Consider the following 13,130-nt stretch of genomic DNA (forward strand, 5'->3'; position numbering starts at 1 on the left):
GGGGGGGGCGGGAGCACGCGTGGGGAGCGCCTTTCATCCCGGTTGGAAATTCCAACCGGGACAAAAGACCCCCCTTTTGTCCCGATTGGTAGTCCCGGTTGGAATTACCAACCGTGATAAAAAGGAGGGTCTTTTGTCCCGGTTGGAATTTCCAACCAGGACAAAAGCGGGGTGCGTCGCTGCCAGATCTTTTTAACCGCGACTAAAGCCCCTCTCGTCGGTGTCCTTTCGGTACCTCATGTTTTACCTGAGTCATCTGGGATAAAAAAGGTTAGATGGAAGGTTAGTTCTCTAGTAGTGATTAGCTTTTATGTATCCATCAGAAATAAAGAAGAAGAAGCCATAACAACCTTCTGCACATCCATATATCAAAATCCTACGTATCCTTAACCCTCTGCATTCTCTGGCTATGATCTACTGCTATTGTCACTTAACACCATACACATATCGATGAATGATACTATACTAAGAAAGGGAGGCCTTTTCCTCGACTTATGAGTTATGAATCCAGATGTTAATGATTAATTTGCAGTTTGCACTGTTTATATGTTTGTTTTATGTGATTCTTTGTCTTTTTGGTTCGCCAGCAACCCGTTTCATTTAGTGGCTGGTCAGTAGAAAGTGTTTACCGTGGAAAAATCGCTAAGCTGATGTATTTTCAAAACCATGCATTTCTGCAACTTTGGCTGCAGCCTCTCCAGTTGAATGACCAAGAACAGGCACCTCAAATGCCTGATAAACATAAGCGCTTCTCAATTGCAGGCTTCTCAGTCAAGGTTAAACTGTATCATGGTAGTGGTTAATAACTTGAGTTATGGTGTGACAACTCTTTAGCAGAGCGAGGTTAGTCATTGTCTTAGTTTGTTGGCCTTCAGGGTTCTGCGTTTGCGCAAGGGATCACATCTCTTAGGGTTGTTTACTCGATCACCTTGTATTCTTCTACTCGGCTGGTGGAGGAAAGACCACCCCACGGTATTTCACTAAGAAACGAAGCGTCAAGAAAGAACACGAAAGCTGGTGCCCCCTCATGTAGGTCACTGATCTTTTCAATATGAACCTCGGATTCTATGTCTACATCGCATTCTCTAGCTTTGTTGCGTGCCCACAAGGCAAAAGAAAAAGGAAAAGGAAAAAAGAAAGGCTAGTAATCAATTATTTCTACAGGGAGAAGTGGATCAAACGCATAACAAAAAATAAATATCCATGTAGTTCACTGCTTATTAGAGTACTGGCATCATGGGCCGAAGCAGACATCAAAATCTAGGTGGTGCACCACCCAATGTACATCACAAGGACCATGTACATTTCCCTCGTGACATTTGGTAAATTTTAATTTTGACACACCTGGTGCCTGTGCACCAGGGTAACATAATGTGCCCTCGCCATGGATAGTTTTCAATCTTTAATCCCTTTACCTTTCAAAAATCCTGCAGCAGCTAGCTGTCTACAAGCAAAGAATCATCTTCCTTTCGTTTTCTTGTGAATTGTGATTAAGCAAAGAATCATCTGCTGGTGACTGCATGCAGACACAAAAAGAAAAGGTCACCTGGACCACCAGCTCCCCGTTTTGCTTCCATCTATAGTACTCTCTCTCGCTCCCTCTCGCGCGCCTGGACACGCACAATCGTTGGTATCATCTGTTTGGCTTCTGTACGCCTATTTCCTGCTGTTGCATACCAATAATGCTATTTAACTGAGGTAAGTGACTTAACTACTCGATCTCTTCCATTGCAGAAACAGGTTCATTTGTAACTACGTAGGTTGCTCATGATGCAAATAAACTGATTTGGAAAAGTTGATATATCGTGTATGGCACAAAAATTACAATGCATAAGATCGTACTACTTACCTGATCTGAGCTAGTTTCATGCTTGTGCGTTGACCCAGGGAAGAAACTAAGCGATGGGTTAGATTCCACCATCGAAAAGGAGTCGAACTGCGGGAGGTTGGCAGCTGCATGGTTCTTCCAAAATGGAATGGAGGTTGCAGTGTTACTCCATTGCGGAAGATCTAGAAGCTACACCGCAGAGATCCACCAAACTGAGGTGACCGGCGCGGCCGGCTACTCCAATCCAATCCGATCACCATGCGTACTCAGGTAAACTCGCCAGATGGCATGCTCTATGTTTTTTTTTATCCACCTCCACTGTATCTTGGGTACAATTTCTGTGTGGCATTTCTGGATCAAGGTAGGGCTCTATCCAACGCATCTTATCTTACTATTACTAACTGGAGTCTCTTTTGAAGCCTCCAGGTGAAGCCACCTAGGAACCTAAGTAAACACTCTAGAAAAAGAGAGAAATGCTTGAAATTCTCACAAAAAAGCAAAACATCTAACCATAAATCGGTAGGCGCAGATCATCACAGCCATTGGATCTATTATATTTTCTAAAAAATTACCCACCTGTATCATTACAAAAATATCCTAAAGTAACGCCCTAAATCTATATCTAAATTACCCACCTCTACCATTATATAAAATAAACTAAAGTAACCCCTAATCTTCATCTAAATTACCCACTATGCCATTATGAAAAATAATTCAAAATAACCCTCTAAATCTGCAACTAAATTGTCCACCACTAATACTTAAAAAATAACTTAAATTTGCATCTATATTTCCCACATATTCCATTATTAAAAATAATATGAACTAAGCTAAATTAAATCCAAATCATATTTATTAAAAATATACCCCAATATACATCAATATTTGATTTTAAATTATCTATTTTTACACTATTAATATATGATATAATAATTAAGGTATATACGCATGATGTGTGTCACCATTTATAAAGATATAGAGGAAGTGGTGAGAATATAGATTTCTATGTTAAAATTGTAAATCAAACTTAGGGTCCATTAAACAAATTCAAGCGCATACATGCAATGCAAAATGAAAAGTTAAATATTTTAAATGTGGATGAAGATATTATAGAGTAATTAATAACTAAAACCTATCACAAAATATATCTATATAAGTATTGTGTTTGAATGTTTAACAAATGAGAGGTACCTCAAGTAATAGTTTTTTTAAGCAATGTTGTCTTATTTTTTTCCATTGGAGATTCCGCGTTAGTTCTCACAAGACACGTTAGAAAAAAATCTAGAAATTATAAAAAAATTAGAAACATCAAACATCAATCCTAGAAACTCTAATAATGATAGTCATTGGTCTTTTTTATTTTCTAAAAATTTACCCAACACTATCATCATGAAAATATTCTATAATAGTTCTTTTTAGCAATGGGCCCTTTTTTTCCGTTGGAGACTCCGCATTTGTTCTCAAAAGACACGCTAAAAAAATCCTAGAAATCTCGCAAAAGTCATAAACATCAAATATCAATCATGTAAACGCTAATAATTATAATCATTGGTCTATTTTATTTTCTAAAAAGTTACCCACCACTATTATTATAGAAAACATTATAAGAATGAACTAATTTACTTATCCTAAACGTCGTATATTTGAGGACGGAGGGAGTATATGCTAGGAAGGGTGCCATAATCTCAAGTGAAAAGTGATCACCGATCACCCCGAATGCTCGATGAACACTGAATGATGCATATGCGAATGTGCGCAGGTTATTGAGGCTAGCACGAAATTGGGCTGCTGAACAAGTTGTTGATGCGCTAAAGGAAAAGGCTAATACTACTAGAAGCGTCGGTAGTAGAGACAATGTCTTCTACTTCGATGGCTGGGATGGGTTGGGGGCGTCCGCTGTTCTCCGAGCCATCGCCACCCCAACTTCACTAGATGTGAAGAGAGCCCTGGCCGAGCAGGTCATCCACATCGACTGTTCAATGTGGGAGAGCAGGAGAGCCCTTCAGAAGGCAGTCGAGGAGCAGCTGCAGCTCCCCGATGAAGTGATGAAGATGTTTGAGCAGCAAGATAAGGAGGATGATTTCCGAGGCGTGGCCAAGGGATCCCGCGCTGAGCTACAACAAGTGGTCTGGGAGATATATCAGCACACGCAGAAGGCAAACCGCAGATTATTGGTGATTTTCCACAATGGGAGCAGTGAGGAGCTCGACCTGGCCACTTGTTGCGGCTGGTCTCTGTTGCTAAGCTTCAACATCACGTGGGTGATCCATTCTACCAGACATAGAATGGGGGGCTTCTTTATGCCATCGCATCATTTTTGCTGTTTTCTTATGTGCATACAATCTTTGTAACCTATCTGTTATGGGCAAGAAGCGCAACACTTTACGCGGGATCTTGTTTGAGTCATCCACATAGCGAGGGGTATCACAAAAGTCACATTTCTGTTTATCCTTATTATCTTTATAATAAAGCATGCAATTGTTGTAGCAAACATGAATCTTTTGATAAGGCAAGCCAAGACCCTCTAACAATTTTTTTTGAACGATAGAAGTCCTTTGGCAATTTACTATCAGCAGGTAAGAGTTCTTGGATGAGTGCCACGATATCATCATAACACGCAATAGAGAGGTTGCACTGTGACTTTATAGATATCAACCGAGCTGTGGTGGACAAAGTTGAATGTGTTGTTTGGTCGTGAACTAACTCTTCCGCACTAGCAATCATCCTATAAAATGCTTTAGCAGCAGCTGTTGGCTCCTCATCCACTATTGATGGAGCAGCTGCAACTAAGTCAGCCAACATAGTATCCATGTCATCTATTTCACCAAAACCCTCAAATTCACGCTGTTGCTGGCCACGCCTCTCACCGTGTGCGGTTCAAATTCTGTAGTTTTCTTTAAACCCATTTTGACATAGGTGTAGCTCTACCTTACCCCTTTCATGCCGAAAATAATTTCGACACATAGAGCAAGGGCATTTAATGGTACCATATTGTACTACACTATCATTAGCGAAGGGAAAATCCAAGAATTCCTTTGTATGGTCAATCCAATCAGATGTTGGTCTACCATGGTTCCATCCACTATACATCCAATCAAGCTCAGCCATAGTTTACTTTCACTGTTACCATTCACAAATTGTTACAGTTAGTGATTCAATACTACTATGGCTACATCTATTCTCTAAAACTGAGGAATCACAGTGTTTATTTGAAAAAAAAGTTATCATACAATGTTTCATATTGGTTATCCAACATGAGCAAAATAAAAAAAACTTAATCAAGGCATCCATAAAGCACACATGAACAAGTAAAATGGCACATGATATTGTTAATGCATTAACTTCTATATCTGAAAGTAACAGATGAAAGAGGACAAATTAATCACATGAGATGCAGGAGGTGGCGGCAGGCTTCACTATTGGATCTTGTGGTCGACACTGACTCCCTTCCTTCGCCTCTTGTGGATCCTCCCTTCTACGCCTCTTGGATCTCTCATGCCTCTTGCGGCCTGCACCTCTTGTGGATTCCACGAGCAAAGAGGAGTGTGTCGGGGAGGCGGCGGCAGTGGGGGCGACGGTGCTTGGGGGGAAGGCGACGACGGCGGAGGGTGTCGGAGCGTCAGTTGTGGGGAGGATGGCGGCGGGGGAGCGGTGGTCGTTGAGGGAGGGTCGGCATCGGGGGAGCGGCGTTCATTGAGGGAGGGACAGCGTCAGGGGAGCGGCGGGCGTGGAGGGGAGGGACGACATCGGGGGGTGTGCACTTTGGCGGAGGGACGACATCGGGAGGTGGTAGCGGCGAATGGGATAGGGTTCGGAGGGGAGGGAACGGTGGATATTTTGTTGGGTGGGTCATTAGTATGTGGGCCCAAGTGTAAAGTAGCATGGGATAGAGCGCGCCGATCAATTTTTCGCGCGCAAGTGAATTTTTTTGCATAGGTTTTTTGCATGCGCCCCATGGCGAAAGATTTCCCGTCGGTTTTTTCACCGATAGGAACCCTTTCCTGTCGGTTCTATGCACACCATCAGGAACCAGTAGACCATTCCTGTCGGTTTTTCACTATCCTGACGGTTCTACTAAGCCGTCAGGATTTCGTTGGATGTTTCCTGTCAGTTTTCCCCATCTGACGGGATTGGGTGAAGTTTCCTGTCGGTTTTCTTAAAACTGACAGGGAAGGTTCAAACCAACAGGAATTTTCGGTTTTCTAGTAGTGAGTATCCCAGATTGATAGCTTATTGAAGAGTTTATCTAATTTTCATCCACATTGATCTTCAACATGTAATGTGGATCAGAAGTATCCGATTGAAAAGGATGACCACCGATCAATTTCTGTTTATTGCTAATTTGGATAGTTATAATTCATTTTATACATCCTTATCATATTCCTTCATTATGTTTAAAATATGTAAATTCCTCTAACAACATTATAACATATACCTTCATCAATGCCTAATAATGTTTCTTATTTTTTAATCCATCTTATTATGCTAGCGACTCTGCCACGACACTATCATTTTACCATGCTCCATTTTTTTAATAAGCCAAAATTTAAACTTAGCCTCGCATGGATTGGCAACCAATACCAACTATAATACCTAGAGCCTTACTATGACCCCGTTTGGTAGAGCTTCGGCTTCTCATAAAACGGCTTCGGCTTCGGCTTTTTCGGTGGAGTGGCTTTTTTAGTGAAGCTGAAGCCGTTTTGCAAAACATTTGGTAAAACGGCTTCTCAATGGCAATATATGTAATTTTATGATCACTTAATGCTTGGAGAGGGAGGAGAAGCCGGTGAATCCACTTTTTTCGGCTTCTCCTGTCTAGTGTAAGCCGTTTTGCGGCTTCTCCCCGGCTTTGGTGGTGAAGCCGTTTTGAAATTGACCCTTTGGTAGGGCTTCACCAAAAGCCGGTGGAGAAGCACTTTGAGAAGCCCTACCAAACGGGGCCTATATATCCTCAGTATATAACTTTCATGATAAGCTATAACTAGTTTAAAAATAGACTAATTAATTTATCATAAATGTCCTATATTTAAGGATTGAGTTAGTAATTTCTACTAGAGAAAAATCTCATGAGTTAGCACCCCATGAACAGGTCACAACTCAATAAGCTACTGTCCATGGACTAGGCGGACTATCCATAGCTCCCAACCCGTGCAAAAGGATGGCTGAGATTTCCTTACTCGGTCGTAGTGCTGCGCCACTAGGTAATGTTTCATGGGCCTGATTGTCGTATACATGACTTTTATTTTTTAATGGCCAAGTTTTTATTTATTTTTCATAGTGGTTTTTATTTCCTTTTAAAGTGTTTTGACCTCTTCCTTTTTTTCTTATTCCATTTTTCCTTCTTATTTTTCCTAATTGTCGAATTTATGACACTTTAGTTCACTTTATAACTATTTTATCTTCTATAAGGAGGAACATGTTCATAAATTATATTCACTAATCATATAATGTAATTTGGTTGTTTTCATGGCATTCATGAATTGTTCTGTGGCACATTTAAATTGTTCCTATGATGATTTTTTCGTGTAGAATATTTGAAATGTTCATGGTGTATTTTCAATTATTCCTATGCTACATTCTTGTTGTCCTATTAGAGTATTTGAAATATTCCATGGCATATTTTTTTTAACTTGTCTTATGATACAGTTCTATGGTTCCTTTACAATATACAAAATGTTAGGTGGCATAGTTTAAATTGTTCCTGCAGGTGCAGTCAAACTTGGAGAAGTTTTTTATGATAGAACAAAAACTTTTTACAATTTGTAACAGGAAGGTGATATGGAATAACTAGAGGTAGCATGAAGAACCTATTCGTCACCCTCCCTCAGAAGGCTCTGACTACTTTTAGGGTTCTTCTTACTTGCCTAAACTAGAACTCTTGGCTGCCTTTATAAACCAGGCGCCTACTAACAAAGCAACTAACAAATCTTATCCAAATAGCTAACCAAATCATATCCTAACAAACTAATATCTATCCCGTGTTACTGTTCACACGCTACAGTACAGTGGGTCCAAGCCTAGAGCCGGTCCCACTACCATAACAGAAGGAGTATTATTATTAGCCATTCTTAGTTGTCATGTAATCAGGTTTTGTCTCCACTTGTTTTACTACCTCTCTCCCAAAAAACAAGTCATTTTTAGAATTCAAAATTTATCTAAAAAACAAATCACTTTACCCTATTTAATTTAGCATGCATGTGCATGTGTATATTGCAGTCAATTAGCGATAAAAATAGCTAATAAATAGGGGCAAGCAAGATCATTCTAGTTCCTTGTTAATCTGTTTTAAAATTCTTGAATGATCTTTTTTTGGGTATTGAGGGAGTACGTGAAAAGTTTACCAACTATGCTGTTTAAGAAACCACGCTGTGTTTGAAACTTTGAATGCAAGCTACTGCCGAAAGCTCAGATCCTATATCTACATTGGATTCTCTATCTTTGATCACTTTGAGTCGCCCACAAGGCAAAAACAAAGAAAAAGAAAAGGAAAGGTTGATACTCAGTTAGCGCTACAGTCGCTCGCATGGAGAGTGCGTCAGGCAGATAACAAAGAACAGTTATCCTTGTGTTTCACTACTTCTAACAGTACTAGCATATATACCTTTCAATCTTTAATCCCTTTACCTTTAAAAAATCCTGCAGCAGCTAGCTGGCTACAAAGAAAAGAACCAACTTTCTTCTTTTTCCTGGGAGCTAGTAACAAAGAATCATCGGATGACCATTTACAGACAGAAAAGAAAAGTTTACCCGGAGATTTGCCTAAAAGCAAAGTTTATGTGGACTGCCACCAGGCAATTTGCATCGACCTAGCTATACTCTACCTCACTCACTCAGCCTCTCCGAGACACACGAAAATACACAACCGTTGGTTCTATCTGTTCGGCTCCTGTCTGTCTCTCCTACTACACGCCAATTCTACTTAACTGAGGTATGTAATTTAAACTACTCATCGATCCCTTCCTCCATTGCAAACACATGTTTATTTGTAGAATGCTCATCATGCAAATATACTAGCTTGGAAAGTGGCTATATGTATGGCACAAAAATTAGAATGCATGAGGCGTACTACATACCTGCTCTTATTAGTTAGTTTCATGCTTGTGTGACCAGATCATCTGAGAAATTAATTAAGTGATGGGTTAGATCCCATAATTATTGGCTGCAGTATTATCCCAAAGGAAAGTGGAGGTTGCAGTATTATTGGCTGAAGATCTAGCAGCTACACCCCAGAAATCCACCACAGGCTGTGCTGACAGGCGTGGCCGGTTACTCCAATCCAATCCACTATGCGTACTGAGGTAAACCACCGAGTTAGAACGATTTATCTTTTTTTTTTGTTTTTGTTCCATCTTAATCTCAAGTGATGACCACCCTTGTTCCTCGATGGCCTAATGCATATGTACATTTGCATGCAGGGCCTTTGGGCCGACACGATAGACGAGGCTGCTGGAAGAATTCTCGAAGTGCTGAAGAGAAGTATCAGTAGCAGAGACAACGTCTTCTACTTCGATGGCTGGGATGGGTTGGGGGCGTCCGCCGTCCTCCGAGCCATCGCCACCCCAACTTCACCACGTGTGAAGAGAGCCCTGGCCGACCTGGAGTTTGATCAGGTGATCCACATCGACTGCTCAATGTGGGAGAGCAGGAGAGCATTTCAGAGGGCGGTCGCGGAGCAGCTGAAGCTCCCCGATAAAGTGATGAAGATGTTTGACAGGCAAGACGAGGAGGACGATTTCCGCGGGGTGGCCCAGGGCTCTCGCCGTGAGGTAGAACAAGTCGTCAGAGAGATGCATGAGTGCATGCAGAAGCTGAACCGTAGATTCTTGGTCATCTTCCACAATGGGAGCGGAGAGGAGATCGATCTGGCCAGTTTTTGTGGCTTCCTTTTGTCCGGGTACTCAACCAGCAAGGTGCTCTGGACATTCCAAGGGAGATTCCGGCTAAAAACCCGGGTGAAAGTTGACATGGCCATAAAGAGCGCAGGAACAACTGATGCTTTTCTCTGGGCGGGCCAGCGGAATGAGAAGCAAGAGCAGCTCTGGTCCTACCTTGTACTCCAAGAGGCTGCGGAAGTAGCTGAAGCATGCAAGGTCACAGCTGGGTCAGGCGACATTATCGATCAGCCTGCACAAGTGGCCGAGTGCTTCATATACATGTTGGAGCTGTGTTGCAGAGGCAGCCACTCGATTGACTTTGATTTGGCCACCCATGGCACCAACTACTGGGTATGTGATGGCATCATACAACAGCTAAAACAGGAAGGAAGAGACCTCAGCGCTAATGATGATAGTGATTGGCTTTGGAGAGCTGCCGATGCGCTGCAGCGTGAGATAGCATTGGATGTAGACTACCATCAACATGTGCCCTCATCTCACTTGTCATTATGTGTCGAGAGCAAGCCATATTGGATTTCACCAAATTATGGGTTTAATCGGGTCCCGGGCAGAGCTATCCTTAATGGGGGCACTTTCCAACACTATCTCGACAAGCTTCGTGTTCTCAAGCTCTCACGCTGCACCTTCAACTTCCAATCACCTCCATTCCTCTACTGCCAGGGCCTCAGGTTTCTATGGCTTGACCATTGCCAAGACACTGGGATCAACAAAGACGGAGAAGGGAAGGAGGACGTCTGCCGGTGCTTCCAGAGGTTATGGGTGCTTGACGTGCGTTACACAGACTGTCATCAGATCTTATCTGCACAGACAATGGATTTCATGACTCAACTCAGGGAGCTAAATGTGATGGGAACCGAGGGATGGGACATGGGACAGCTCCAGGGACGATTGCCTAACATCCGCAAGCTCCGAGTAACAAAGTCTACTGTCACCTGCAGTTTCTCAGAAGAGGACCTGTTCTCAAAGATGAACAAGATGGAGGTTCTTGAATTTTCAGGAAACAGCATTTACAGTTTTGGCATCACAGTCAACAATAGCAGCTGCCTTGAGACCGTCAATATTGGCAAGTGTATGGGATTACTTCGAATCTCCTTCAAGGGATGTACTAAACTGAAGAATCTAATCTTTAGTGGGTGGTTGTTTAATTTTCTTACCATAGACATCTCAGGCACAGCAGTGAAAACACTGGATCTCACTGCATTAACAAACCTTGATGCTCTTTTTGAGCTCTATCTACTTGACTGCAAGAAGCTTTGTGCAATACTGTGGCCACCAAAAGACAACATGATGAAACATGACATAGATATGCTCTGCATTGACACCACGCGGTCAGCACCCACTGCCCAATCTAGGGAAGAAATAGCCAAGAGTGGTACTACTGCTGCTACTATAGGAACATCGGCAGCAACAACAGTACTGCATCGCAGTCGACCGACCAATGAATTTCCTTGGTACATTTCTGTAAGGGATGCAAGGCTCCTCATGTCCCTTGAGGCAGTGTATTCCAAATCCCGCGAGCTATATTTGGAGGTTTCCCCTACACCAAGTCCTACTGTTTTTGCTGCTGGTTGCAGAGATGAAGGAATCAAGAGCGGCAGCAGCAGTGAGCTACAGCGACAGCCTGCACCTGCAATATACGCAGCAGCAGGTACCACCGCTAAATGTGATGGTGATGCTCCAGGGATCATGTGGATGTGGTCTTGCCCGGATGTTCCTGATCTTCACGAAAAGAGCTGCTACATGCACATACAAGAAACCAATACCGCCATTACTGTCCCAGGGTTTGTAGTTGATTGTGCTAAAATCCTGCATGTGCGGGATAGCATGTCCATCACTGTTTTTCCGGGCACCAAGTACCAGGGTTCAGAATGGTACCAACTGGAGTGGTGCAGAATCGAGAGGTGCCCCAGATTGGAGGATGTGTTCACTCCCCAAGAAAAAAATAGAGGCCTCATATATATCAAAGACTACAGGATGAAGACATTCTGGGCCTCACAGCTTCGGAAGGCAAGCTGTATCTGGAAGTGGACTCAACCATGTGGATTGCTGGTATTTTTGCACGTGGATTGCTGCCCCAGGCTGGTATATGTACTCCCTTTGTCAATATACACTTGGATATTGAGTCAGCTAGAAACCCTCGAGATCACGTGGTGCGGGGATCTCCGGGAGGTATTTCCTTTGGAGACCTACCCCATGGGCTTGGCAGAGAAGCAGCCTCAGCCAGTTACTACCCTAGACTTCCCGGGTCTCAAGCGTATCCACCTGCATGAGCTCCCTAGACTACATAGCATCTGTGGGCTCAGGATGTCCGCGCCCAATCTGGAGACCATCAAGATCAGGGGCTGCTGGAGTCTCAAACACCTTCCGGACGTCGGTGGCGGTGACAAGGCAGTGGAGTGCGACTGCGAGAAGGAATGGTGGGACAGGCTTGAGTGGGATGATGGCTCGCAGGTGACCCGCTACAAGCCGATCCACTCGCGGTACTACAAGAAGACCCTGCTCAGGAGCTCTGTTCTCAGGTGATCCCTCTTGCCCACCATGCTATTTACAAAGTAGTTATTAAATATATGACGTTATTGACTTTTTACTCCAACTTTGACCACCAATATCTATTGAACAAATTAGTATCTAAAGTAAAATGTGTATCATTATGTCTATTGTCAAATGTACTTTAAATTTAACTTGTAGGTTTACCTATTTGCAAAAATATTTATAGAAAAGATGCATAGTCTAACAAATGAAAAAAGTTAATGGCGAAGAACGGAGGGAGTATATAGATTTTCTCACCTGAACTTGTGAATCATTGTTTCTCTCCCGTCCTGTAATGCTCTCCTCTCCAACCTCCTGCAGGTGAGGTGTTGTCGCTGATTCTGCTTCAGCGGCTGTTCGATTGATTTGTGTGTGAGAATGACGACACGGATGCGTCCAGGTTGTCTGCTTCTGCTTTGATTTACTTTGTTTTGGTTTGGTTGTTGGTCGTCGTTCCTCAGTGGATCCAACCCAACCACTATAACACAGATTGAAAGCGTGTTATCATGACATCTTGATGGATAAGATGGCGTGCTGCAGACAGACCCCTATGTGCTTCTGCAGACACATCTGGAGGCTGGAGCTGTGGAGAAAATAAAAGCAAGAGCCAGCGATCGTTTCAGTTCAGCAGCTGAGTTCCCTTCGGTTTGCTTCTGCAGTTGCTGCGCTCTTGGCTGGTGTGCTTGCGGTGTGTGCTGTATTTCTGTGGCGTGTGGGCTTTCAGTATTGTGTGGAATGGAGTGATCAATGTTGTTTGTTGAGGCGCTTGTATTTACAAACAAATCAATAAATACTGATGGTTGTATGTGTGATTTGAATGTCCACTATTGTACTCCCTCCATTCCAAATTACTATTCGTTTTGACTTTTCTAGATACA

At 42.7% G+C, this 13,130-nt stretch overlaps 2 protein-coding genes across 3 annotated transcripts; both read left to right on the forward strand.

Annotated features, from left to right (window-relative positions):
• Positions 1-1,559: 1,559 nt before the first annotated feature.
• LOC101773424 lies at positions 1,560-4,314 on the forward strand. Its single transcript, XM_004955606.3, has 3 exons — positions 1,560-1,698; positions 1,888-2,098; positions 3,588-4,314. The coding sequence occupies exons 2-3, from the start codon at positions 1,977-1,979 to the stop codon at positions 4,177-4,179; spliced, it is 714 nt and encodes a 237-aa protein (XP_004955663.1). The 5' UTR covers positions 1,560-1,698; positions 1,888-1,976; the 3' UTR covers positions 4,180-4,314.
• A 3,949-nt stretch (positions 4,315-8,263) lies between these two features.
• LOC101773843 lies at positions 8,264-13,064 on the forward strand. 2 transcript variants are annotated; one of them, XM_004955607.3, is made up of 4 exons: positions 8,264-8,756; positions 8,972-9,126; positions 9,244-12,242; positions 12,574-13,064. In XM_004955607.3, the coding sequence occupies exons 2-4, from the start codon at positions 9,115-9,117 to the stop codon at positions 12,575-12,577; spliced, it is 3,015 nt and encodes a 1,004-aa protein (XP_004955664.1). In that variant the 5' UTR covers positions 8,264-8,756; positions 8,972-9,114; the 3' UTR covers positions 12,578-13,064. The 2 variants fall into 2 exon arrangements, with proteins under 2 accessions (XP_004955664.1, XP_004955665.1); XM_004955608.3 differs by having other exon boundaries at positions 8,994-9,126.
• Positions 13,065-13,130: the final 66 nt, after the last annotated feature.

The sequence above is a fragment of the Setaria italica genome, chromosome II (assembly GCF_000263155.2).
Source record: "Setaria italica strain Yugu1 chromosome II, Setaria_italica_v2.0, whole genome shotgun sequence".
NCBI lineage: Eukaryota > Viridiplantae > Streptophyta > Magnoliopsida > Poales > Poaceae > Setaria > Setaria italica.

Excerpts from the sequence above, each read along its gene's own strand:
- LOC101773424 (XM_004955606.3), top strand. The coding sequence starts at position 1,977 with ATGGAGGTTGCAGTGTTACTCCATTGCGGAAGATCTAGAAGCTACACC. Across the intron at positions 2,099-3,587 it reads CGATCACCATGCGTACTCAG|GTTATTGAGGCTAGCACGAA; the intron begins GTAAACTCGCCA and ends GAATGTGCGCAG.